Below are 27160 nucleotides of genomic sequence, written 5' to 3'. Positions count from 1 at the left end.
TTCTGTCTAATTTGCATGGTTCAAATGCAGTGGGTAGGGGTGGCGAGGAGCCCTGGAGAGTATTTGATATTTATTTGGCATCTTTAGCGCAGGGACTGAAACCCAGCCAATGTAATCATCACTCTTAAAATAAAGCTTAATATAAACCAATATTGTAGAGACCAGAGATGTATGCCCCCACTGCACTTCTATAAACCAGCAGGCTTGCTTCCTAATGTTCCCCAAGCTTTGTGTATTTCTCAGCTTTCAATAGAGGCCTTTCTGGTAGAATTTTTCACTGCCCAGCTCTTCACACAGTCGTCATGTTGATTTATTTTCAGCTCCAGTGTCGGCAGCCCCGTTGCAACGGGGAAAAAAAAATCTTTTAGCAGGCTGTCCTTTGTGAGGCGAAAGACTGCTACCACCCAAATACTCTGCCTGCCCACAGCCATGATTAAATTCAGGAAACTGCTTTGGCATAAACTTCCAGGGTCTAGAGAAAAGTCAGGGGTAAACAGGGTCTAGAGAATAAGTCTTACGAGGAGCGGCTGAGGGAGCTGGGGTTGTTCAGTCTGGAGAAGAGGAGTCTGAGGGGAGACCTTATTGCTCTCTACAACTGCCTGAAAGGAGGCTGTAGCGAGGTGGGGGTCGGTCTCTTCTCCCTAGTAACAAGTGATAGGATGAGAGGAAATGGCCTCAAGCTGCGCCAGGGGAGGTTTAGGTTGGATATTAGGAAAAACTTCTTCACCGAAAGGGTGGTCAGGCACTGGAACAGGCTGCCCAGGGAAGTGGTTGAGTCTCCATCCCTGGAGGTATTTAGAAGACGGGTAGACGTGGTGCTTAGGGACATGGTTTAGTGGTGGACTTGGCAGTGCTATGTTAACGGTTGGACTCAATGATCTTAAGGGTCCTTTCCAACCTTAACGATTCTATGATTCTGTGATTCCATGTGCATCAGCTAGGCTAAGCACATACCCCAAAGAACATGTGTCAAGCTTTTCCATTCCACGATGCCATGATGGGACCATTTATTTTGCAAAGAAAAGCATTTCATGGAATTTTTGGTACTTATATAAAAAATTAATCAGTACAGCTTTCATTTCATATGAGTTTGCAGAGTTGGGAAGCTGTCTCTCTGCAATGAGTCCTGCTTTCCAAGTTTCCTGAGGGGAGGAATGTCCCGAGTCCTCTCTGCAGGAATATCTGAAATAGTCTGGGTGACCTAACTTGACTTTGGCACTGGAAATGACAGCTCTTTTCCAAGACAACAGGATATTTTACCTGTAGGGTTAATAATTTCCAGCCTTAACAACTAACAAAATACTGAATTTATGACAGTGCTTATGCTGTATCTCCCTGGCCCAGGTTTGCTGAGAAGGTCATGTTGAAAAGAAAAGCTAGAGATCTGGCTATCTGTTTTTTCTTAATGTCAGTCATGTCAATTTTAATGTCTTAATGTCAGTTTCCTTACTTGCGAGGCAAGCTTCACTTATTGCAGGCTCTTCTCCATCTTTACCATAATGATGGCAGAACAGGTTCTGTATTTAAACATACACTGGTTCCCTTTGTAGCCTTCCTCTTTCTGTTCCTTTACAGTGTTCAGCATTTCATCCTTCAGGGCCTTTTTTAGAGTTTGAACAATGCATCCAATGATCTAAGGTAAATTTTTAACATATCACCAGCAAAGCTTATGCCTGTCGCGGAGGGCAGGCCAGGCAAACAGCAAGCCGTACCCCCATGTCACTTGGCCCCATATATTGTCCTATGTATTTTAATCAGAGAAGCAGCCAGTAGGCTTTTTAGGGAAGGAGGGGAGTATTCCTGTTTCTCCGTGGCAGCAGAGAGATGATACTGGCATACAATACATATCTTTAGTATCAACATTAAAATATAGGACCAAACGCAGAGAAGAGCCTGAAAAAGCCTAACAGTGAGAGTCTTAAGGAGCTCAGCCTTCCTTAGGGTATTAAAAGAAAGAAAAACAAACAAACAAACAAAAAAAACCCAACAAAGGTTGAAAAATGATTTCATATAATCTGAGTATCTCCATAGGGACAAAAGCTCTGCAGGCTCTTTAGTCTAGTGGGGAAGAACATGATTAGCTGAATATAAACAAACTTCTGATCAAAATTTCTTTAAAGCAAGGGCAATTCTGAGGCAGAATGAAGTCACGAGGGAGGTGACAGATTCCCTCTCTCTAAGGCTTTCATCTTAGGCCTGATGCCTTTCAGAAAGACTTGCTTTAGTCAAACCCAAGTTATGGTCCTAAGAGTAATTTGAGTCACATTCTGTGAGTATGATATACAGGAAATCAGATTAGATGACCCTGTCAGTCTGAATCTGGATATGTGGAGTGAAAACTTCTTGCATTTGCTGAATGTTTTCATCTTGAAGACTTTACCTATTTACGCTGCAAAGCTATCTGGCTTTGCAATTAACGTCTGTATTAGATTTTTTTTTTTTTGGGGGGGGGAGGAGGAGCATGGGGAGAAATGATAGAGATCTGCATTTAAAGTACTACATAGAGCTGTGCTAAACTGCACACTTTATACTGGGCACACACAAAAACAATCTAGTAGCAGCAAAGTGAGGCTGTACAACTTGGATTGCTGCAGGCCATGTAAGTAAAACCTGATAAGACTTTTTTTTTTTATTGGGCATGCTTAAAACAACCTTGTAATCCCTTATAGGTCTTGTCTCGTTTAAGCAAGTTCAAAGCTATTGACTTTAATTGAGTTACTCTTGCTTTACAATAATGTAAATGAGATGAGAACTTCCCTTCCTCGTGGCCCTGGTTTATATTACAGCAAAATAGCCAAGTAGACTTTATTTAGACTTTTGAAACAGAAAATCTCTGGTAAAATTCATTCTTAATTTTAAGTTTATGTAATAACTCCAAGGCACGTCTTGTTACTGTATGTTTTCAAAGTAATTAAGGGAGCGCTTGTAGGAAATTGGTTTATTAACCAGTGTTTGGTATCCTTTTTGAAAAGACGCATACTTGAAATTGTTCACGTATAAATCCTATATAATAGGAGCAGCACTTCTTAAAATTTAGACTTTGCTTTAGTACATTTTAGTCTATTTTCTAATTCGGACATATTCATATCACACCAGGCCTAAACTAAAATAGACCAAAGGCGATCCCAGCCTGGGTTTCTCTGATCTGAAAAACTCTCTTCGGTCCCTGCAAATTCAGAAGTGAATTTTAGTTGCCAAAATGTGTGCACTATGGCTTGCTACAGTATCAGCAAAAATATTAATGCTCTGTGGAATTTTGGGTTAAAAGGGCAGCTTACAACAGCCACCCTTATCATGTAACACAGCAGCTGTGTCCCTTCATTTTAAGTTGCCAATTATTCCCCATGTAATAGCCCTAAAAAGTACTTCAGAAAATTGCCCCCGAGGTTCCCTTTCATGCTCTAGTTGAGCAGCTTGAAGCAGGCAAGCACAGCTCAGCACATCTCCAGGGTGTTCTGAAGCCGAGCCATGTTTTAATAAAGATTGACACTTTCAAACAGTGCGAGGAAGTTAATGCCCAACTCCTATTGCATTTCAATTGAAGTTGGATACCAACTTCTCTTTGTGCTCCTATGGAAATTCTAGCCTAATTAAAGATACAGGAGAGTTCATGTAAGAGGAGGATCTTTGAACAGTCAATGAGGAGTGAAGGGAGGTGATTTTTAAACCTTCTAAATGATTTATCCCACAATCTCCAGAAGAAGTTATGTTCAGAATAATGTTTCATACACAACTTAGCTGGAGGAGAGGAAGAAACTGGGCCTGTAATAGGAAGATAACTGAAGTTTTAACTGTAGAGGAATTATGCATTCCCTGTAATGAATTTGGACTGTGTAGTACCCTTTTGTTTAGTCTGAACACAGCTAAGTTTTTTTTGGGAGGGCTTCTTGATTCTTTGGCTACAGGAAAGGGAGAATAATAAAACAAATACATGATCCTTTTGCAATTCTATTAGAGTAATCCTCTTTGATTCAAGCCATATTCCGCCATTACAGCTTTTAACTTTAGAATAGACAACCGCAAAGAACAACAAAAGGAGACTAAGAAGTGAGAGCAGAGTAAGAACAATTCTGAATTTTACCTCAGCTTGTTAAACTCTTATCGCTTTCCACCACTTCCCCGGGCACCTTGGTGGACGTCATGACTGCTGCCATGGGCATTGACTGGCAGGGTCAGTCCTGTCATTTCTTTAGCTTCGCTCTCATCCATCCTTCATTCAGCGGCAGCACCAAGCAAGGTATACATCCTTGCAAAATATTTTCAAGTCATAGAAACTTATAACTTTAAGTCCTGTAGACATCCTGACCACAAACATACCTTGTGTGTTAGGAGTGGAAGCTGGACTAATTTTTTTTCTACTTTTGCTTCTGCTAGCAGCTTCTTGTCCATCACTGTTCTTTCATCCTGGAATACCTCCCTCTGGCTTATAGTCTCTGTTAGCAGTCCAGAGTTAGGCTGGTCTTACTCACCTTTCCCCTTCCTGCCTCAGCTGCTATTGTCGCTACGTAAAGTTTGTATTACAAAAGAATAGGTTTTCTAAAGGTCTTCAAACAGGTAATCAGCCACTGGGTACTTCAGAGGTTGAAACCTTGCTTTCTCTCAAAGCGGTGTTTTGTATGAGGATTTTCTGTCACTGCAACAGTACTGTGGGTCCGTGCAGCCTGTGCAGTGGGATGCAGTGGGGCTGCAAGTGTTCAGGGAGCAAAGGATCAGCTTTGGTAGAAATGTACTTCAGTTTACTCAGTAAAATTTAGTGGGGCATATTACACTTTGACAGCACGGTTCTGTGGAGGATGATGTGAGTGCACACTGTACACGGTTCAGTATGTGAGTAATGTCTGACACTTGCTGCTCTTGTATACTTTATGCTATATACCTTCCCTTCTTCCCTGCTCCTTCCCACTGAGGTAACTCTTGCTGTCTTGCAACGGGCCTCAAGCGCTGGAAGGCATTACAGGCTGCACGCAAAGTGCCTATTCAGGCTGTCTGTTTGATATTTTGGCATATTCTTCTCTCTCTGCTCCAGAATTCAGTGCAGGTGCAAAAAGCGCATGGCCATGGTTTTTGCTTTCTGCCTGTACTCCAGTTACACCAGGTGATATGAAGGTGTTCTGTGGAGGTGTGTCTCAACTGGAAAATAGTATTGTTAAAAGTAACAGTACCTTAACTCACATATCTCCAAGCATAAGCCACCTAAGAAGTAAGTATTCTCCTATGAGGGAGCTGATAGCACGTTATACAACAGGAGGAGCAAAAGCCTATTTAGAGAAGACTATATACTTGATGCCAACAAATTAGTAAGAAAGCTGAGAGAGCAGGTTCCCTGTCCTAGGCTGTTAATGACAAGCCATGCTTCTCTTCATTGTTGGACTGTGGGTGGGCTTATGCTGCATAATGGAGCTAAACCTGCTCGCTTGTGTACGGAAGCGATCCACCAATAGCAGGTTGGATTTGGAAAATCAGCTTGCACAGAGCTCTCTGCTTCCCCAGCACTCATTCTTTAGGATGGATTGTTTTGCCATAGAGTGCTAAAGAGGAACAATTGGGAAGAAAAGTAAGTACAGCTGTAATGTAGTCAACACAAGAAGACTGAGAAGGCTGTCTGCATTTTGGTAATGTCTGTCTTTACTAGGTCTTACAAAGCTGCTACAGCACTGGAGTGAGAGAGTGGAATTCAGTGGATTTTTGCGTGACTGGTGTTAGAGCAAGAGATGTTGTTTTGCTGGGAGTTGAGAATGTACGGAGCAGCTTTGCTCTCTCTTGGTTTTTCTGATTCCTTTATGGTCTGAATGAGTAGAGAGGCAGCCCAACAAATGAAATTTGCATCTGAGGGCTGATTTATTTCTCTTGCAACAGCAATGGAGAGGTAATAGAGGGAAATTCCCCTGGAATACTCCTGCAAAGTCTGTGCTTGCAGGACAATTAGAACCCACAGATTTATTTCAGCTGACCCGGCAGGTATGGTTGTTGTCATGGCACATCATCAAAGCTAGGTGGCTTAGCAGTGCTGTAAAGTTGCATCAATTCATGTTTCATGGATGGTGCATAAGTGTCTTACATGGGCAGGCGTCAAAGTCAAGATAGTTAGATACAGTGTTTTAACGTCAGCCTTCTTTAGTGTATCACGTAATTTCACGAGCCAGGGAGATATGGCTGCACTGAGATGATGTGGATCCTTCCTGTGCTCGGATTCTGGATGATCGTCAGAAAGGGCAGGCAACCAACTCAGGAACTGCAGTCCTGCTAAGCCAGCCAAGGGGAAGTGGTAAAAACTCAGAAATGGCTATATCTTCCTTCCTCCTACAATCACAGCAGTTAAACTAACTCCCTTTAGCTCCATTAGCATGCTGCAGTTTTCAGCATGAGCTCTCAGCATGTTTGCAATGGCAAAAATTGATGTATTATCACCTCATGAGTCAATGTATTTTATTAGCCTGTGGATTTCCCTGATTTTCTTTATGGAAGTGCTGAAGAGAGCTACATTGCCTTTCTTGGTAACTCATAAGAGCTCCTCCTTGGTGTGCCTCTGAAAAAGAGGCACTTTTAAGTCCTGCTTCTGAGTGTCTCTTCAGCAGGTAGAGAGAAGCTTGTGTTCCTGTCTGTTGTCTTTCTGCTGTTGGTTCTAAGATGCTCTGCTATTTTCTCCATTTCTGCCTCTCCAGCTGTGGGTCTTCAGGAAACAAAGGGCAGGCCAAGGCGTGGACAAGGAGGATCTCACATGCAAGAGCTCAGATATTATTCCTCTATCTCAGCAAAACCAGAATATTGTCCCTTGCAATACAGAAATCCGCTGTGGCTGTTGGAAACATGCTAGTCTTCAAATGATAGCCAGCTCATTTCCGAAAGGGAGAGAGGCCAATGACTGTGTTCATAAATGTCATAAAAACAAGCCACAGGATGTGTTTTTATTCTCTCCTGTCATCCTGGTCTTCACATAGAGTTTCAAGGCTCTGAAAAATCCGGCCACTCCCTTAGCTTCCTGGGGAGATTTTTTAAATTTCTGCTTGTCCATAGGTGGCTCCAGGGGCTTGCCTTGTATTTTGGCTCCCAAAACTAAGCCGAACTTATTCCCAACCTCTTCTTCCTCCCCCACAGTGTTTATCGCACTGTACATTGACCAGATGCTGTGACTGAATGCCAGGCTGCTTCTCAGCTAAGAATTATGATGGAGAGAGTTTCAAGTAAAACCTTGGGAAAAATGTTGTGCAGTTTATTTGCCTCTCCCTACTGTGTGTGTTTACTTGTTTTGAGGATCCAGATGTCTCTGGATAGGGGCTACCTTTCTAAATTGTATCCTCATTTGTAAAAGCTATCAGAGAAGGGTAGTGGGGAATCTCTGTTCTCTATCTAAGCTCCAGTGCTTGTTTTCTGCATGTTGTAGCCTCCCCTTCAGTAGTGATTTAAATTACCATGGCAGTAGTGTGCGGTTTTTATTTTTTTTTCAGGCTCTGTAGCTGCGTTTTAGAGGCAAAACTGGTCATACTGAAAGGTCAAAAGAATTTTCTCCCTTCTAGTTCCCAACAGAGACATTTTCAGTGACCATTTAAATATATATCCTACCAGTTTCTGAAACAAGGTTGGTGACAGTCTTAAGGTGCATTTTATAAGGTGCCTGGGTTCGTATTTCCCCATAAGCTAGAATGCCCCAAACTCACACCGGAATCTGGCTGCCTGCAGCATGCAGCTGTCTCCCTCTCACTGCTGGGGAAGGAATTAGGCAGCAGCTGGAGGTGTCTCCTGGAATAAGTCAGAGCTACCAGTGCCAGTGTAGCGTGTCTGACTACCTATCCACTAATTTCCATGGACTGAAATGCTTTATTCTTAGGAGGAAAAAGGCTCAAGTCTCAGCCTCGTTTCAACATCATTTCAGCTTTCCTTGTTGGCATACTCATTACATGGAGAAAAGATGGACTAGCTTACTGCAGTTTTTAAAGAATTCGTCTTTAGAAAGAGTTTCTTCCCTGGTTCTCTGTATGACTGAGGAATAACCCCTTTCCCACTGCTGCTGCAGAGCACCAGACACCACTTAAACGACATGACATAACAGTGCCTATTCAGTGATGGCTTGGCGTTGAATGGCAGCGTTCGCTATTCGTGCATCTTCAGCTGTTGCTTTTCCTCCTGCTTCTCTTCTCCTCCTCTCTGATATTGTTTGTTGTCGTCCACAGAAAGAAAATGTGAGCCAAATAACGTCAAACTTGTAATATCACAATGAGTAAGAAATGAAGCAAACTGAAGTTGCCAATTCTGTAGTATTGCCTTTTTTTTGTGGTGCTTGTCTGCTGTGGAATTCTTGTGTATAAATCAACCATTTGAAAAGCATTAAATATGCTGAAAATACAGCACAGGAGTTCAGATCGTATAAATAGATACAGCAAGAATGTTGCATCTTGCCAAGGACGTTTTCAAATAATGAATGTGTCTTGCGTTAAATGAATTTATTCCCTTTCTGAAGTCTAGATGTTGCTATCACAGAAACTGTCATGACAGCTGACACTCACAGCTCTCCTGCTGGTAACCTCAATGGGAGGGAGCCCAAGGGTCAAAAGGACCACAGAGATGGCCTCTTGCCCTCTAAAGGGGATCCTTCTGGGATTAGGCAGAGTTTCAGCAACTGGTCTGAGGAGAACCAGAGCTACTGAGGGTATCAGTCTCCAGGAATCTCTTGGCACCACTTGTTAATGCTAAAGAACATTTTTAGAAAAAGTTCCTCTCTCTCAAAAGAGCCCAGCTAAAAGGAGGAGATTGTAAGACCTGCGTATTTTGCCTGCTTTAAATACGGCATAGCGCGTGTCTGACTCGGCGAGCAGCTCTGGCTCCTCAGCATGTGCTTGACACTGTTGGTGAGAGCACCCGCTTGTCGGGGGCCTGTGCTTCCTCTGTTCTAGGTTCTCTGAGCCAGACCCCAGCCACACGTTGGAGGAGCGAGTGGTACACTGGTACTTCAGCCAGCTGGACAACAACAGCAGCAATGACATCAACAAGCGGGAGCTGAAGCCTTTTAAGCGTTATGTGAAGAAGAAAGCCAAGCCCAAGAAATGTGCCCGACGTTTCACTGACTACTGTGACCTCAACAAGGACAAGTCGATCTCACTTCAGGAGCTGAAGGGGTGTTTGGGAGTCAGCAAGGAAGGAGGTGAGTGCCTTTCCTTCCCCATTGCATGAGAATAAAAGAGTTGACATGGAGTTAAAGCAAACTCAGGAATCGGTTTTCTCCCAGGTAATTCAAAAGTGCGGCAGTTTGTGTGAGAAAATGAGTGGGATTATTACCCTGCCATGCCAATGTAGTTCGTTATTTGTGTTATGGCTCTGTCTTATATCCCTTATCACGGACCTTTATGCTAAGCACTATACAGAAACAGGGCAAAAAGATGAGCCTTGCCCAGTAGAAGTCCTTGGAAACTGTAGTTTAGATCAGGTCCCTTCTGAGTAATACACTGCTAACAATATTCTGTTGTCTCAGCCATGTAGGTTGGATGATGTATGAGCCAGCACAGACCCAGTCCTTCTCCAGAGACCCTGTTGACTAACAGAAATAATATTTATTTTCATTGCTAAATCCAGCATGCAGGAAAGTGGATGACGCAGAGAGAGCAACTCAGAAAGAAAGTGCAGGGCTGTACTGTTGCCCTTTTTCAGAGTTAAATTGGGGAGAAATAGGGCATATGAATAACGTATTTTCCTTTCTGTTTAGTGCCTGAGCAACCAACCTACACTCCTTCCTTTTCTTCCTCTTTCATCTTCACTTCATCTTCTATTGGGACTCGGACCAAATTGATATTTTGGGAAATTTTATGAATTGAAACTGTTCAACCCAAATTCAATAATTATCAGTCATTCTTGACTGTGGGCAGACTTGCTTGGCAGGAGAAGGCAAACAGGGAGATTCCAGGGGACTAATTTCCTGTGCAGGTGTTTTGGCTGTGCGGACAGCTCTTGTTATAACCGTCGTGCCAGTTGGGAAGAGCGGGTAGCTTGCTTTCTCTAGGCTTAACCTTTCCTTAGTTCTTTCCTTGGGTTTAGCATGAGTGGGAAGGGAGTCGGTGCATTTGGGTGTTGGGAAGTTGCCTTTTCTAGGTGCTTTGCAAACATCTTAGTTGTTACAATAAGCCTGTTGCATTACTCGTCAGCTGTGAGAAGCATTCGGCTTCCCTAGCTCGGTGGAAGTTTTTTTCTTAGTCATTGGTACCTTACTGAGGAATGACATACCAAAATAGCAACCCTGTTCCTTAATTTTATTACCTTCCCAATAAGATGAATATGCCAAATGAGTTTTATTGCTGTTTGGCCTGGAATAAAACTCTCTGGAATCTGCTGCCTTGGCCAACCAACTGTTCAAAATTTAGTTTATAGAAGGAGAAAAAAAAAAAAAGAGAGAGAAGGAAGAAAATTTGAGGTTTTGAGCCTGTGTGAAGGGGAAAGAAAGCAGCGAGATGTTGTTGTGTGTGCCCGATTGCCCAACTACTTGCTGAGAACACAGCCTTGACCTTTCATGGTTTCTTCCATTGTTTGTGGACAGGATTGTGTGCAAAAAGGGGCTCTGACCTTGTTTTATCATACAGCTCCACATACCTACTAAAGGCCTGATAGGCCTTGAGGGTCAAAGATATATGGGTAAGTTACATGGAAGGAGGACTGAGGGGGGGGGCTAAAGGATGGAGAGGGCTAAAAAGCAGTAGAGGGGGCAGTGCAGGGAGCAGGTACTAACATGTAGGAAAGAACTGAGGGAGAGTACTCTAGAGGTGCAGTAAGCAAGTTTGTGATGGATCTTTTTTAAGAAGTCATGAATTTGTGAGGTGGTAGGTGATGTATTTGCTCTGCTTTCTATTTCCAAGAACTTCTAAATTAAGAAATAACCAGTAGCTTATCCCTTCTCCAACTTTCCCTTATCCTGATCATGGGTGCATGCAGCCAGTCAACTAGTCCATGTATTTGCTCTCTGTTTCTTTCTCTGTACCATGGCCTCCAAACATCTGCTGGGGCTGAGGTCACTGTGGGTCCAAGCCAAGACCTTTTTGATGATGTATTGTCAGTTGTAAACTGCCAGTCAGATGAAACCAAAACTTTTCATGGAAATGTTCATTTCAACAAAAGCTTTGCTGGAAAGGTTTTTCTGGTCTGGACGGGATGAGGAAGGGTTGGAGGGAGGCAAGGAAAGTCGTCGTCTCCCCTCAATATATTTCATTATAAAGGAACTTGTCTCAGATGTTCCAAATCCTGGTTGGGTATCCAGCAGCAGCATAAGGACTAAAACAAAGTGGGTCATCATTCCAGCTGAGTGTGTCTCCTGCTAGGCAAACTGAACACTTGTAATGATTTTGAAAATAAAACTTAATACAAATTTTGTAGGGTTTGCGATGCTGAGGAAAACAAATGTTAAGGCTTCTGCATTTTTGTCAGTGTTTTGCTTTTGGGGTTGTTTTTTTGTGGCCAGTTTCATCCAGACATGGAAATCGTGTTGCTCGAAGGAAGCACAGGGCATAGATAGATCAGCACTGTCATATGCCTCTTGGGCACTAGATAGTCTAAATGAATAATATTTATGTGGGAGGATTCAGCTGGGATATTCATGAGGACAAACCTGAATCTGAGCTCGTTCCAGCTTTGGATCAAATCTGTCTGAGATGCACAGTTCTGTCTGTCCTCTCCTCCTCAGCAGGTTCTTGATGCCTGTGGTAACCTAATATGTGGGTGCTGCCAGCCAGTGGTTCTTCAGTGAGGAAAATACCTGTCCAGTCTGCCAGCAACCCTTCCGCTTTTCCATTCTTATGATGACCCAGAAAGTTGCTGGGAAATCTGCTAGGTCTGGTGGCCACTTTGCGCAGCTCTTGTCCCTCTGCTTAAACCAGATGTGTTTCTATCAGGGGCAACTCAGATGGAAAAATGCCATTCCTGGATCTCAGAATGGAGTAGCCACAAAGAGCCAGCCTTTGAGGGCTTGCAGAAGCCTGCAAATAGTTTCCTAAACTGGGGCAGAACAGGCAGAGAGGGGTTGTAGGTTGGAGTATGCCAGAAACAGCCTGTGCCATCATTTGATCTAGGATTGTCTGAGGAATTGTAGAAGGAAAACAGACTGATTTACAGCCTGTTAAAAGTTAGCATTCATCAATGCAGTCTGTGCAGCCTGAATTAAGGGGGGGAACCATCTGTGATCAAAGAATAAATTTAGCTTTATGCATTAGTCAAAAGGCAGGGTCCTTGAGAGGAGATAGACACGCACTGTAAAGCTTTGCTGGAAAGTTACTGGACCCAAGATTAACAGGAGTCCAGTGATGTTGGAGAGGAGGACTGTAGATGTGAGCAAGGCTTGTACTAGTTGTGCTGGCTGCAAAATGCTGGAGTTGAGTTTTACCTCTATATTCTTCCAAATTCAGAAGACAAAGTCAGCATTTTGTGTGCGCCCAAAGAGGAGCTAAGGGATTAACCAGTGAAGAAATGTCCCTCTGCCAGCTGATGGGAAGTTTCCTTCTGCCAGTTCAGATCCCGTGATTGCTTTGCCATCCAAGAGCTTGTCAGATGGTAGGTGTTGGGCGCACTTCACAGGCCATGAGGACTTCTGGGGTGGATCCCAGCCACTGTCTGTGCCAACAGCCAGCTACCAAGCGCACAGTCCAGAAACAGGATCAAAATGTCTTAGTTAAAAAGGGTGTCTGTGTAATTGAACAGCATGTCACTTTCTACTGGAGCTGAGCAAATACTGCAGAAAGAAGGAAAAATAATGGACGATCTAAACAGCAGATTTCATTCAGTGATGTTTGGGACCCTTCTTACTGGTATCTGCAAAAGTAACTGGTTCTCTGCGTGCTTGGGAGGCTTCTGGGAATGAGGATGCTCTATATCACTGCTGTGCAAGCAGCTGTGTGGGAGCAGGTGGCAAGGAGCAGTCACTTGAGAAAGGCCTCTGGACTGATGATGGTAGAAAGCTGACGACAGTCTAAGAGGCTATGAGAAAACTGTAACCAGGTAATGACTGAGTTAATAAAAAGGATATTCAGGGTACATGTAATTACAATTAGATTAGAATGTAAATGAGCTCCACTGGTTCACTGCTTGTTTTTGTTTGCCTTGTTCAGATATCCCCCTTTGGAGCTCACTAGAGATGCTGTAGTTAGTCACCTTTAATAGAATCATAGAATGGTTTAGGTTGGAAAAGACCCTTAAGATCATCGAGTCCAACCGTTAACCTAGCACTGCCAAGTCTACCACTAAACCATGTCCCTAAGCACCACGTCTACCCGTCTTTTAAATACCTCCAGGGATGGGGACTCAACCACTGCCCTGGGCAGCCTGTTCCAATGCTTGACCACCCTTTTGGTGAAGAAGTTTTTCCTAATATCCAACCTAAATCTCCCCTGGTGCAACTTGAGGCCATTTCCTCTTGTCCTATCACTTGTTACTTGGGAGAAGAGACCGACCCCACCTCGCTACAACCTCCTTTCAGGTAGTTGTAGAGAGCGATAAGGTCTCCCCTCAGACTCCTTTTCTCTAGGCTAAACAACCCCAGTTCCCTGAGCTGCTCCTCATAAGACTTGTGCTCTAGACCCTTCACCACCTTCGTTGCCCTTCTCTGGACACTCTCCAGCACCTTGATGTCCTTCTTGTAGTGAGGGGCCCAACACTGAACACAGTACTCGAGGTGCGGCCTCACCAGTGCCGAGTACAGAGGCACTATCACCTCCCTGGTCCTGCTGGCCACACTATTCCTGATAGAAGCCAGGGTGCCATTGGCCCTCTTGGCCACCTGAGCACACTGCTGGCTCATGTTCAGGTGTCTGCCAACCAACACCCCCAGGTCCTTTTCCGCCAGGCAGCTCTCCAGCCACTCCTCCCCAAGCCTGTAGCGTTGCATGGGGTTGTTGTGACCCAAGTGCAGGACCCAGAAGTTGGCCTTGTTGAACCTCACACAATTGGCCTCGGCCCAATGATCCAGCCTGTCCAGATCCCTCTGTGGAGCCTTCCTACCCTCCAGCAGGTCAATACTCCCACCCAACTTGGTGTCGTCTGCAATCTTACTGAGGGTGCACTCGATCCCCTTGTCCAAATCATTCATAAAGATATCGGACAGAACTGGCCCCAGTACTGAGCCCTGGGGAACACCACTTGTGACCGGCCGCCAACTGGATTTAACTCCATTCACCACAACTCTTTGGGCCCAGCTGTCCAGCCAGTTTGTTACCCAGCAAAGAGTACGCCCGTCCAAGCCATGAGCTCCCAGTTTCTCCAGGAGAATGCTGTGGGAAACAGTGTCAAAGGCCTTACTAAAGTCCAGGTAGACAACATCCACAGCCTTCCTCACCCACTAGACAGGTCACCTTGTCATAGAAGGAGATCAGGTTAGTCAACCTTTCATAAACCCATGCTTACCGGGCCTGATCCCCTGGTTGTCCTGTACGTGCCGTCCGATGGCACTTAGGATGATTTACTCCATGACCTTCCCTGGCACCGAGGTCAGGCTGACAGGCCTGTAGTTCCCCGGATCCTCCTTCCAACCCTTCTTGTAGATGGGCGTCACATTTGCTAACCTCCAGTTGAGTGGGACCTCCCCCTTTAGCCAGGACTTTTGATAGATGATGGAAAGTGGCTTGGTAAGCTCCTCCGCCAGCTGCCTCAGTACCCTTGGGTGGATCCCATCCAGCCCCATAGACTTGTGTGTGTCCAAGTGGTGTAGCAGGTTGCTAACCATTTCCCCATGGCTTATGGGGGCTTCACTCTGCTCCATATCTTCCAGCTCAGGGGGCTGGGTACCCAGAGACCAACTGGTCTGACTATTAAAGACTGAGGCAAAGAAGGCATTAAGTACCTCAGCCTTTTCCTCATCCTTGGTCACTATGTTTCCCCCTGCATCCAATAAAGGATGGAGATTCTCCTTAGCTCTCCTTTTGTTGCTAATGTATTTGTAGAAACATTTTTTATTGTCTTTTACAGCCAGATTAAGTTCCAGTTGGGCTTTGGCTCTTCTAAATTTCTCCCTGCATAACCTCACGACATCCTTGTAAGTCTTCCGAGTTGCCTGCCCCTTCTTCCAAAGGTCATTTTTTTTCCTGAGTTCCAGCCAAAGCTTTCTGTTCAGCCAGGCCAGTCTTCTTCCCCAACTGCTCGTCTTTCTGCACGTGGGGATGGCCTGCTCCTGTGCCTTTAAGACTTCCTTCTTGAAGAATGTCCAGCCTTCCTGGACTCCTTTGCCCCTCAGGACTGCCTCCCAAGGAACTCTGTCAATTAGGCTCCTGAACAGGCCAAAGTCTGCTCTCTGAATGTCCAAGGTAGCAGTTTTGCTGACCCCCCTCCTTACTTCTCCAAGGATCGAAAACTCTATCATTCCATGATCGCTATGCCCAAGACAGCCTCCAACTGTCACATCACGTTCCTCTGTTCACAAAGAAGAGGTCCAGCGGGGCACCTCCCCGGTTGGCTCCCTCACCAGCTGTGCCAGGAAGTTCTCTTCCACACACTCCAGGAACCTCCGAGGCTGTTTCCTCTCTGCTGCGTTGTATTTCCAGCAGACGTCTGGTAAGTTGAAGTCCCCCACGAGAACAAGGGCTAGCAATTGTGGGACTTCTCCCAGCTGCTTATAGAATACTTTGTCTGCCTCTTCATCCTGGTTGCGTGGTCTATAACAGACTCCCATCACGATATCTGCCTTGTTGGCCTTCCCCCTGATTCTTACCCATAAACACTCAACCCTATCGTCACCATCATTAAGTTCTAGACAATCAAAACATTCCCTAATGTACAGGGCTACCCCACTGCCTCTCCTTCCTTGCCTGTCCCTTCTGAAGAGTTTATAGCCATCCGTTGCAGCACTCCAGTTGTGCGAGTCATCCCACCATGTTTCCGTGATGGCAACTACGTCATAGTTTTCCTGCTGCACAATGGCTTCCAGCTCCTCCTGTTTGTTGCCCATGCTGCATGCATTGGTGCAGATGCACTTCAGTTGGGCTATTGATCCCGCCACCTTTTTGGGGGGAGAAGCACTAATTCCTATGTGACCGTTCTCGGGCGCTTCCGTGGTTTCTGACACATCCATAGCCCTGGCATCTTTGCTGCAGCATGGCTCTCCATCCCCTCCCTCCACTGAGATGGCAGACCGAAGGACCTCGCTAGCACACTGTCCCTCAAACATTGGCGTGCCGCCCCCAGCGTTATCTCTAGTGAGCCTGGTTTTGCCCCCTTCCCCCTTCAAATCTAGTTTAAAGCTCTTTCAAGGAGCCCTGCTAACTCCTGTGCAAGGATCCTTTTCCCCCTTTGAGAGAGGTGTACTCCATCTGTCGCCAGCAGGCCTGGTGTCGTGTAAACCAACCCATGATCAAAAAACCCCAAATCCTGTCGGTGACACCAGGCTTGGAGCCAGGTATTGATCTGCTGGCTCTTCCTGCATCTTCCCTCATCATTCCCTGCAACTGGAGGGATAGAGGAGAACACTGCTGGTGCTCCTGATCCCTTAACCAGTCGCCCCAAGGCCCTTAAGTCTCTCTTGATCGCCCTTGGACTTCTAGTTGCAACTTCCTTGCTGCCTACCTGAAAAATCACTAATGGATAGTAATCTGAGGGCCATACCAGGGTAGGAAGCTTTCTGTTCTTCATCTTGAGGGAATGGCTAGTATGGATCAGGACCTCAGTATTGTGTTGAGGACACAAGATAAGCCTTGTGGTAGCGTGTTCCTCCCCCATCAAAGGTTTTGCTCAGTAAGTCTTGAGGAGTCATTTCTACCTATAAAAAGCTGCTGGGGTTTCCTTGGAGCTTTTCCTTTTGAAGGACACCTGGCCTAATCCAGCATGGCTAGGATTGTCACCCAAAATAGCGTACTTGTGAGGCTGAGCAAATACTCTGCATTATGAAACTTACTGAATGATGGGATGTTACCCTGTAACAGCTTCGGGGCAGTTTCCCAGCACGGATGTACGGGTGGCGGGCTGCTGGGAAGGTGTGCCCTACCAGCCTGGAGCATCCCTCCCATTTCAGGGACTGCTGGGAAGGTGTGCCCTACCAGCCTGGAGCATCCCTCCCATTTCAGGGACTGCTGGGAAGGTGTGCCCTGCCAGCCTGGAGCATCCCTCCCATTTCAGGGACTGCTGGGAAGGTGTGCCCTGCCAGCCTGGAGCATCCCTCCCATTTCAGGGACTGCTGGGAAGGTGTGCCCTGCCAGCCTGGAGCATCCCTCCCATTTCAGGGACTGCTGGGAAGGTGTGCCCTGCCAGCCTGGAGCATCCCTCCCATTTCAGGGACTGCTGGGAAGGTGTGCCCTGCCAGCCTGGAGCATCCCTCCCATTTCAGGGACTGCTGGGAAGGTGTGCCCTACCAGCCTGGAGCATCCCTCCCATTTCAGGGATGCTCCCTGCCTTTTCGATCAACTCGCCTGAGCTCCTCGCCTCTTCCCCCAGACAAACAGGCCTTATTCACAGCAACGCACAGTGGGCTTAGCTGCACCGGGTGCTAAAGGTGGGGTTTTTCGGATGCCTTCGGCCTTACCCAGGCAGGCGGCCGGGCCGGCCCGGCCCCGGAGCGGCCCAGCAGCGCCCTCCAGGGGCCCGGCCCCGGAGCGGCCCGGCCGCCGCGGCTCCAGCCGGCCGGAGGATGCCGCGGCTCGTAAAGGCCCTGGGTTTTTATTGCCAGCCCCCCGGGAGAGTCCTAATTAGCTCTGGAGGAATCTACCTCTTGGCAACAGAGCTCTGCTTTTTATACACGGGCGCAGAAATAAGTGAACAACAACGGTTCCTCTGATCTCGCCAGGGCAGATGGCCGAAACGAGGCCGGCGTTCGGGGGCCTTGACAGAACTTACCGTGTTCACACCGTTTCTCTTATTAACGATCTCCAAAGCCAACAGGTTATGCTTTGCAACCCATTTCAAACTCAGCCACCGCCACCTTTCTTTCCCGCTCCCTTCGCAGCAGTTCCGCTCTGCCCTGCAGCCCAGCCTCCCGCCCCGGGGCTCCCCCAGTCTCACCCCGGCGTGCTCAGCTTCTGCTTGTCTTGCTCTTGCACAGAGCTAAGTTTGCTTTAGCTGTGAGCATGCAAAGTGCTTAATGTGCAAAGCAAGCTGTGCGATCAGGTCAGATGCACGCGCAAATCAAAGAGAAGTCTTAGGCTCGGCTGGGGCGGAGGGTGGCAGCAGGCTTACTGCTTCTGGCTGGGAGCAGGAGTTCCCGTTTCCAGCTAATCCCTCATCTGAAATCAGACCAAGCGGCTAGCAGGAAACGTAACATGCTTTTGAGAGCTCCTGTAATCCCTGAGCTGTCTGTACCCAGCGCGTGGTAGGAACAGGTTTATTGTTGAGGTGAGAGCCCTTGTCATGAGCTCCATCTGGTGTGGGGTGTGTGTGCCTGTGTCTCAGGATGCAGTCACAGCTCTGCAGTCTGTCCCTGCCCTTCTGCCAGCTATGAGGTCTTTGATTTTAGGCTCCTGTTGGATTGTTTGGTCCAAGCTAAGGATTTAGTAAACTTGGGCTATCTACATTGCTTACACCTTCACTGTTCTGGCTGCCCTCTGTCTACGTGACCTTATTTTGCTTGCTTTTAGCAAAAACTGTTTTGGGAAACCTCATGGCACTACTTGCATCCTTCCTTTCTTCTTCCTCCTTCCACAGTTTAGTTTAACCTCGTAATTGTTGCTTCTTGCCCTCTGGATTTCATGACATTCAGATACTACAATACCAGGTATTTAACATCTCTAATCTCAAGCACATTAGTCTGACTCTTGCACGTGAATCTTAAGGAGTACTGGCAGGACTTGCTGTGTGCACACTCCGAGGAGCTCCTTTGAACCTGCCCTCTGGCAGCAGACAGTAGGGAGGCTCCTGTATCATGCCACAGCATTTATTGCCTTTAATATGGTTCTTGGATTTTACAGGTAGCCTGAGCAGTTTCCCCAGTGGAAAAAGACAAGGCCTTAACCCTTTCAGTGAGTATCTTGTCAAAATGTTTCCTTCTTTTCTGTGATAACCATGTCTCCCAAAAGTCATTCTCCCCTGCTCTCCTATGTTCACAAATATCAATATAGAAAGAGCTGGAAACTAAAGTTGTTCATAAGAGGTACGAATACAATAACGTGCAGCTCCGCTGCATCATCTCGATGTCCAGCACTGTGTCTTCAGCTGGGGCAGACAGTACATTGCTAAAGAATTAGAATAGGATACAGCAGCTATGGATACTCCCCTACGCTATTCGCCCTGCTTCTAGCAAGCAATGATTTAGGTGATCTGTTGTGTTTACATTACATTACTCCATGGACAAGTTCCCGTGAAGACTCTTCTCTGTTGCAGTGAAGGTCTGCTCTCCTCTGTATTTTGTGGCAGTGAATCGCACCCTTTCATGAGGCATGAAGAACAACTTTTATTTTATTTGCTTTTACCATGTGCTTTTACCAGGTGCTGCCTCATGGTTTCATTGGGTGCTTCTCATTTTGGATTGTGAGAAACAGTGAGCAGTTCTCCCCTGCCTATCTTTCTCCTGACACTTGTTGTTCTATACCCCTCCAACATATGTCTGGTTAGACTCCTTTCCATGTTGAAAAGACCTAGGTTATGTATTTCCTTAAGGACAGAAGTCTTCCTGTAACTCTTACTATCCTCCTTACCTTTCTGGGTACCTTCTCTGGTCCTGATGAGATGGGCTGAACAGAGAACTGAAGATAAAGATCAGCTAAGCCTTATACATTGATGTAGTGACGTTTCTTGGTGTGTCCTCAGTTCTGAGAATGTGTTTGATTTTTGTCTGCTGCGAAAAGCTGAGTGGAGGCATTCAAAAAATTGTGTACTTACTGTGGCTTCAACCTCTTTTCTAGTCACTCAGAGTGCTTAGTGTAGGACAGGTCATCCCCGCTCCCTACTCGTGCACTGTGTTGCATGTATAGACACTGAAGTAAATCCGCTGTTTTTATAAGCTGGTCATTGAGCACTGTGACTGCCTTTTGCAGAGCTGTGCAGTCAATTTCAAATATGACTATCTGGAATAATTTTTCATTTGACAATATTCACCCCCTGTGGCAGGGCATGTTGATTAGCACCGATCCCAGCAAGGCCTGTGTGGTAACCTTTCTCCTTTCTGAAAACCAAATCCATACTTCTGCCTTCCCTTCACCATGTTTTCACCTGTAATTAATCCACAGAGCTCTTGCTCTGATCCTGTAAGAGCCTTGATTCTTTAAGAACCTTTGATGAGGGGCTTAACAAAAGGTTTCTGAAGAAACGAGCGCAGGGGTGTGCGCACCCATCTGGCTCACTAAGCAGCACCCTTGCATCATCCTCTGGAACACTTAACAGCCCAGCAGGGTCCTGGGACCCTCAGCTCCAAGTAGGCTGTATCCCCGCCGCAGATGCAGTAACTCGATAGGTTTCAGAGTGCCTGGTGCAGGCAGGTCTCTAAGAACCACTGAGCAGGGAAACTGCTGCATTGCGCTGTTGCAGAGGTGGGGAGAAGTGGCTAGCCTGCATGCCTGCCGCCTTCGAGGCCTGCTTGCCTGCTAGGGGAGGAGGCAGCTGGCTGCGGCTCACGGGGGAGATGGTGGCAGGGCAGCCGGGCAGCAGCAGGCTTCTGCATCAGCCGTGGCAGGCGGAAGAGCAGAGGGAGAGATGTCGGACCAGTTGTTTGCCCAGACTGCATGCCCATTTCCAAGGAGGAGGAGGGAGAGGAAAGTAGTGGTTTATGTTTAAAAATACGTCAGTCCCTAGGGCTCTGTGTGACTCATTCAATGCTTTTTTCAGCAAGGCTGTCTCATTAGCCCCTGATTGTTTTCAGCCTCACAGCTTACTCTGGGATCTCAGCCTTTTGGGGCCATGGCTGCAGCAGAGGCTGTACTGTATCAGTCAGGTGCCCTTTTGGTTTTAATTTGCCTTTTTTCCTCACTTTCTCTGCTTCTGTTTTTGTGTTTTGTTTTTTTTTTTCCTCCTTTCCCACCCCACCCTTTCAGTAGGTCGCCTGGTGTAGCAGCAGAAGACAGGAAGGGAAGGCAGGAGCCGACCCAAAGGAAAGAAAGATCCAGCAACAGACGGACAGACACCTTGCTGCTTGTGAGCAAGCATGCAGCATCAGCAACATCCAGCATAGCAGAAGTGGCACCCAGAACATTTGCACTTTTTAATAATTGGTTTGGGTTTGGGTTTGTTTTTAATTGCTTTTCAATGCCATTATCTAACACTTTGGAGAGTGGGGGGAAGCAGGATCATGATTTTTTAAAATTGGAACAGCTACTGATGACATAAAGTTGAGTTCACTGGGACTCAGAGAAAGAGAATTTTATATACTGTATATAAATATATATGTAAATTGTACAGTTGTCTTGTACAGGGGTTGGAGTCACTGTTCTGTTCCTCCCTTTGCTTTTGAAGGCTATTGGGGTAGAGGGACACTTTGCATTTAATGGATTACAGTAATGCATTAATTTCTGCCACCAAACCACCACTCAGTTGCAAACCTGAACACCCCCATGCGAAAAGGAGCAAGTATATCAGCATGACCTGTGCTTGCAGATGTGCACACAGTGCCCCAGATACCAAATGCTTCTTGGGAGCAGCTGAACCCCTTCTTTTCTTGCTGTAAAGCCCTGTGCAACTCACAGGCAATTGGGCTTTTGAGAGAGCACAGATTTCACCTAAGTGTTGGTGCACTGCAAAGCTGCTTAAAGTAGGGATAGAAAAGGGTTGTATTAAGGACACACAAAAGTAATTTCTGCATCTGTTGCAAGCTGGGCAGAAATGAATTGCAAACGCATTACTATCCAGGCTCAGAAGACGTGCTTAGTAAAGATGTGCCGTGCCTCAGGAATCTAACGCTGTAGAAAGGACGTGGGAGTCATAGGCCTAGTAGAGTCAGTGGAGCGAAGTCTCGCATCTTCCTCTCTGACGAAGTGTTCATCTATATGTTGTATAACAATAAAAATACCGAGAAGCCTGCTAAAAGCAGCATCAGCCTGCCTGTTGCTTTGCTGAAGAGCAAAGAATGTATTTGTCAGTGGAGAAAGACACAATCATGCTGCTGGTCCCAAGAGTCTGGTTTACTCATGTTTCAACACTACAGCTTGGGCCATGCTCACTGGTGAAGGTCTGTCTGCAATGACTGTTCTTGTCTTTGGTTGTTGTGAATCTCAAGCTCCTCTCTTGCACAGTGGTGTGCCTGCCTAGCTTCGAGTACCCACTTCACCCGATTCACTGTTCAGTACCTCCTGTGCTATCAGACTGCAGTGTCACATTACAATGACAGTGAAGACTTGGATTGAGGAGCCTGGTCTCTTGGAGGCCACAGGGGCTGTTTCAACTACCAGCAGTTTTTCCAGAGGTGTTTCTTACTTAATCTCAGAGATAATTGTAAAGTCAGCAGTAGGACACCCATATCGGCAATCCTAGGTTTGGGCAGAGCGTGATGGGGCACACAGTGTTTTGCTTTGTGCATTTCCAACCACTGGCAGCACCTGCTTGTTCATAGGAAATGTTCTGAGCAGCCTCCCACTTCAGACCTGGTGATCCTTGTGCCACTTGTCTCTGGACCAAGAGCCTGTAGTCAGAGACGATGACATGCCATGCGAATCTGAGATCACACCGACAATTGCTTGTAACAGCATAGTGTTACTGTAGAGACTGGGTTTGTCCCTTCAGGCTTTGTTGCTTTGGTAAAAGATGTTGCAACACAGCATCTTTGCTCTGTGGCATGTCATCATGACGATGGCATGAGATAAACACATCACAGCAGGAGTGTTGTGATGTAGTAAGTTAGTGCCTTGTTGACAAAATGAAAAGCTTAAAAAAAAGAAAAAACAAACAAACAAAATCTTTCTATAAATAACTGTTCAAGAGTAGTAATAACTCTTCCTCTGGGAAGCAGATTAGAGCTAAGTAAGGCATTTGGCATGGTTGAAAACACCTCTGGTAATCTCTGAAGTATACATCACACCACCATAATATAAAGAAGTCACCTCTAGCAAGAGCAGATCCTGCTGCTGGATCTTCATGGTTTCTCACATACAATGTATGTGCTTTTTTGGCCAGCAAGCTCCCATCTTCTTGATTGCATCTTTTCTTTTTAAATGCCCAGGGCACATCTTTTGTGTGTTAAAATGATTTGGTTTAGTGTATAGTTAGAAATGTCCCTGTCACTCATTAATCCTATTGTAGGAGTAAAGAATGAATCCAACTGTATAAAAAAACCCTCTCCTTTTTTAATACGCTAGTTTTAGGAATTAAAAGCTCTGGCTGCTGGGTTGGTGTTTGGTTGTTTGTTTGTTTGTTTTTAATGTATAGTTGCATCCAGTAAAAGCAGCCACTTGGATATCTATAGGAGTTCTGTCAGCTAGCTACTGGGGCCAGGCAATGCCCCACAAGATTGCAGGGGGAGTGCAGAGCTGCTAAAAGTCACTGCATCTTTTCTTCTGGAAATGTCAATAAACCAGCCAGCCAATGCTTCTGCCTGTCACATAAATCCTTCTGCGGATCTCCTTTTGCTCATCCTTGTGTCCTTCCCCTCCAAAAGGCCTGCATTCACATATGGTTTGCAATTAAAATTGGGTCAGTTCTTCAAGGAAGCCAAATAAGGGGTGGCTGTTGATGTTAGCTTTGGTATTGATGGGTATTCATATTGCTATGCTAGAACTGATTTTATGGATGGACTGGGGTCCAAGCATTATATTGCTTTCCCCTTTACTTTCACAAGACAAGTCCAAGTCCCCGCATCCTGACTTGCTGGGTTTGCATGGGCCTCTGATTGTGTAACGTCCAGGTAGAGGTTGGGTTACTTGTTCTGGGTTTGTGTGTTGGAAGATCATGCAGACAGTACTGGTCCTGATTCATATAACCCATCCTATGAGTTGTCCAAACAGTCTGTACTCATCAGAAGAGAGCAGTGCTCTCAGCTCCCCCCTTGCCTTGTCGCTTTTATTGCCAGATTACTGGCCAGTCCACCTGGCTGCCAGGCCAAACATGTCCTTATCTGGTGGTGGTAAGCATTCTTCTGCTCTGCCTTGCATCAGTAGCATCCTACTGAAGCTGGAGCAGGGGGAGTGTCAGTGTTGTGCCTGGAAGCAGACCCTGGGCCTGTCTCTCCTCATCCTTCAAGTCCTCCTGGGCCTGTCCAGCTCTACTTTGAATGACAGCTGAAAACAGCTGGGACAGAGAAGAGAACCAGGACTCCACAGTGCAAGTCATCTGCTCTTCCTGCCAGAAGCAAAAATCTTTCCTTTTTTGCTGATCCTCCAAGGGCATAGTGTGTTGGAGGGAACTGCATTATGGTGGGATTCATCCGTGTGAAGGCACCACTTTCCATGGCCTGAGTTTATATTGAACTTACCCTGCCCCAGCACATTTCTGCCGATGGCGTTGTTTGTTAGACCGAAAGGCATCTGTTTGATTTTGGTTTTGTAATAAAATAGATAACTTTTGCTCCAGTGTCTTGTGGTGGTTTCTTGCTGAATGTTTATTTCCAGAACTTACCTTTTTCACATGCTGTTCTGTTACCTACGCAGTGCCATAGGAGAGGGAAGGGGACTTCCCTGCTCCCCGAGTCATGTGTCAGTCTTTGGTTGGGATCTGAGGTCCTTGGATGTTTCTCTCGTGTGTGTAAGCCTCCAGGTTGAATTGAAACGTGCCCCAGAGTGCTTCTCTGCAGTCTGATGACAGCTGCCTGGATCTGCCCAGGCTGCTTCGAACGGCTGTGAAGCTTCAGCAGGAGAGCAGGGGTGACCGCAGAAGGTGGGACCCACAGCCGCGTGGGATCTCATAGCACAGTCTCCCTAAATGAGGGACAGAAGACAGGCACTGCACCTCACATCTCCTCGTCCCCACTCACCTTGGGAGCCTTCATACTCTACTTTTGTGGGTCAGGCCTTACTACATGGGAGCTTGAAATACCATCTTCTAGGTGTTGTCCAAAACCTTTTAATCCTCAGAGGTGACAAGCAGCAAGCTATGCTGGGAAGCTGCCGCTATTGTAAAGCATGCTATTTCCTAGGCTACAGGGAGCTGCTGTTCATCAGAGGCTACAGCACCAGGTCCATGATGTAGGAGGCTACACGTTCCCATCAAGCAGATATGACGAGTTTTCTCATCGCTATCTATGTCATTTCACTTGATCACATGTAAATCTCTTGCAATTAATAAGGAGCCAAGTCATTTACTGCACATCGAAGGGGAGGCAGTTGCAGGCCCAAAGGGAGGTTTCCTGCTTGTATAGTAGTCACAGGCTGGCTTGTTTGTAGATGGGCAGAGAGGGGGTCTGCTAAGACTGTTGTCTTCAGATGCAAGTTCAATGATGAAAGGAGAAAACACAGGGGTGAGTGACAGCCAATGTGGATTTGTCAAGAATAAAATGGCAAAATTTCCTTGTATTACCAAGGTAACAAGTTCTGGGCTAAGGGAGAAGCAGTAATTGTCATCTCTGGAGTTCTGCAAGACAGTTAAAAATAGGAAAAGAATATTTTTTAAAAAAAGCAATTCTTTGGCCGTGCTTCCTGTTTCTGGGGTCAACATAAGGGACTCCGAGAGGCCTTCACCCTTCCCTGGTGGTGCAGTCATTCTGTAAGCAAGTCAAAAGAACTACAAAGAGCTTGCTTCTTCCCCTGCTTCCAACAGTGATATTGCCAGAAGACTTTTCCTCCTCCCCTGCCTCTTTCCCCCTTATCTTTGACATGACTAACAAAACCCACATGCAGAATGCCGATGCTCTGACTTCCCAGCAGCCAGCCCTTGCAAGCCATTTCAGGCAAAATAACTTGGCAACCCTCCAAAAGCTGATATTAAATTGGACAGCGGGATCTGCAGAAGTGGTGCTCCTTAGTTTGGAAAACACCTTGAAAACAAAGTGGGTTAAAAAAAACCCACCTCAGGAACAAGAATATAACAGCAAGTACTTTCTGTGGAGCGTTTGCCAGAAAACCTGAGGCTGGCTGCTTTGGGAAGTAATGAGGCTGTCTGCCATTCTGCATCCAAGGACCTGCTTACTGATTTCAATGGCTGTTTTTGTTTTTCCAAGGTGCCTTGCCTGTGCACACCAGGAGGTGTCTAGCTTTCGTTCCGAAAACAACACCAGCTCTGTGCTACGTGTTGCAGCACAAACCTATATCCCCACTTCCCGCAGAAGCAAGAATGCACATTTATTCCATGTTATGTTGTTCTTTCAGCACGTTGGGACTGGACTGAGGGTCTTCTGGCTCTCAGCCCAGGCCGAGGAGCCGTGGCCTGGCTGTGTATTTAGCCGGCAGCATCCCCTTGAGGACCAGGCCCTGGCGGTGGCTGGCTCTCTGCTCCCTTCCTGAGCCAGGCCTGCACTGCGCTGCAGGCAGAGGGGGGCATGTTGGGTGTTGCAAGAGGCAGAAGTTTGTGGCTCCTGGAGGTTGAGGTGGCCTCCTCTCTGGTGTCAGCAGGAATAGCAGGCCCAGCTCTCCTGCATGCAATTCACAACTAGGTGGCTGTAGTTTGGAGCTCAGAGTAGCTCCTCGGTGCAAGATCTGGGAGTCCGGAGTGCAGATGAATTCAGCTCATCTTACTAAAATTGACAAATTCAGTCCCAGTACAAAACAGATCCTTAATTCATTGCTTTTTGGTATGTGAATGAAAGACTTGGAACTGTGTGTGACCTTCGTCCTCAGTTTAGTGTTCTTCTGTAGCACCTCAGTGCTGTGCTTCAAGCAATAAAAACTGCAGAGTTTGAATGTCCATTATACAGGATGGCTCTGGCTTTGCATAGCACGAAGTACCATTGCTGTCTCCCTCAGTCATGATTTTGGCTGGGACCACTCAAGTAATCCCTGCTGACTTCACCATGTCAGAAAAGAGATGACGCAGCATTTGGCTGAAGAGATGGAGCTATTTCTGAAGTGACTTGGATGTTCTCACTATGAGCTGGCAAGTTGTAACAGGCAAAGCGATATGAAGGTGGCTGAAGTGTGTTCATCTGCAGCCCAACGTGAATGTGAATTTTTGCATCTCTTGGGCTGTTATGATGGTTTCAAATGTTCAGATGTTTGCTACAAGCTTTTTCCCCTCGAAATGCAGTTGAATATCAGACCTTTGTAAAATGAGTTAACCTAAAGTACTTTTAAACTCCAAAAAATAAAATATCAAATGTCAATTAATTCAGAAAACTGGTGGGCAGGCTCTGTGAAGAGGTGCCCTAAAGGATAAAACAGATCTGAGAACTGATAAAAGAGCTGGGGTCAAAGGCCCAATATGGAACTATCCTGCT

The 27160-nt window shown here is 46.2% G+C and overlaps 1 protein-coding gene across 6 annotated transcripts in view; it reads left to right on the top strand.

The window, feature by feature from the left end:
- Nucleotides 1-24359, top strand: part of SMOC1 (SPARC related modular calcium binding 1) — a 139253-nt gene extending 114894 nt beyond the window's left edge. For 4 of the 6 annotated variants that reach the window (XM_087746459.1, XM_087746455.1, XM_087746458.1 and 1 more), the window contains 3 exons: nucleotides 8889-9136; nucleotides 18846-18896; nucleotides 20904-24359. In XM_087746459.1, coding sequence (XP_087602585.1) covers nucleotides 8889-9136; nucleotides 18846-18896; nucleotides 20904-20920 — 316 coding nt within the window. In that variant the 3' untranslated portion in view covers nucleotides 20921-24359. The remainder of the gene's footprint in view (nucleotides 1-8888; nucleotides 9137-18845; nucleotides 18897-20903) is intronic. The other 2 variants (XM_087746457.1, XM_087746456.1) reach the window with 2 other exon arrangements.
- The last annotated feature ends 2801 nt before the right edge of the window (nucleotides 24360-27160 follow it).

The sequence above is a fragment of the Nipponia nippon genome, unplaced genomic scaffold, assembly GCF_047370975.1.
Source record: "Nipponia nippon isolate SJK-2023a ecotype South Korea unplaced genomic scaffold, ASM4737097v1 scaffold_10, whole genome shotgun sequence".
Lineage (NCBI taxonomy): Eukaryota > Metazoa > Chordata > Aves > Pelecaniformes > Threskiornithidae > Nipponia > Nipponia nippon.
This window is presented reverse-complemented; position numbering and strand designations above follow the sequence as displayed.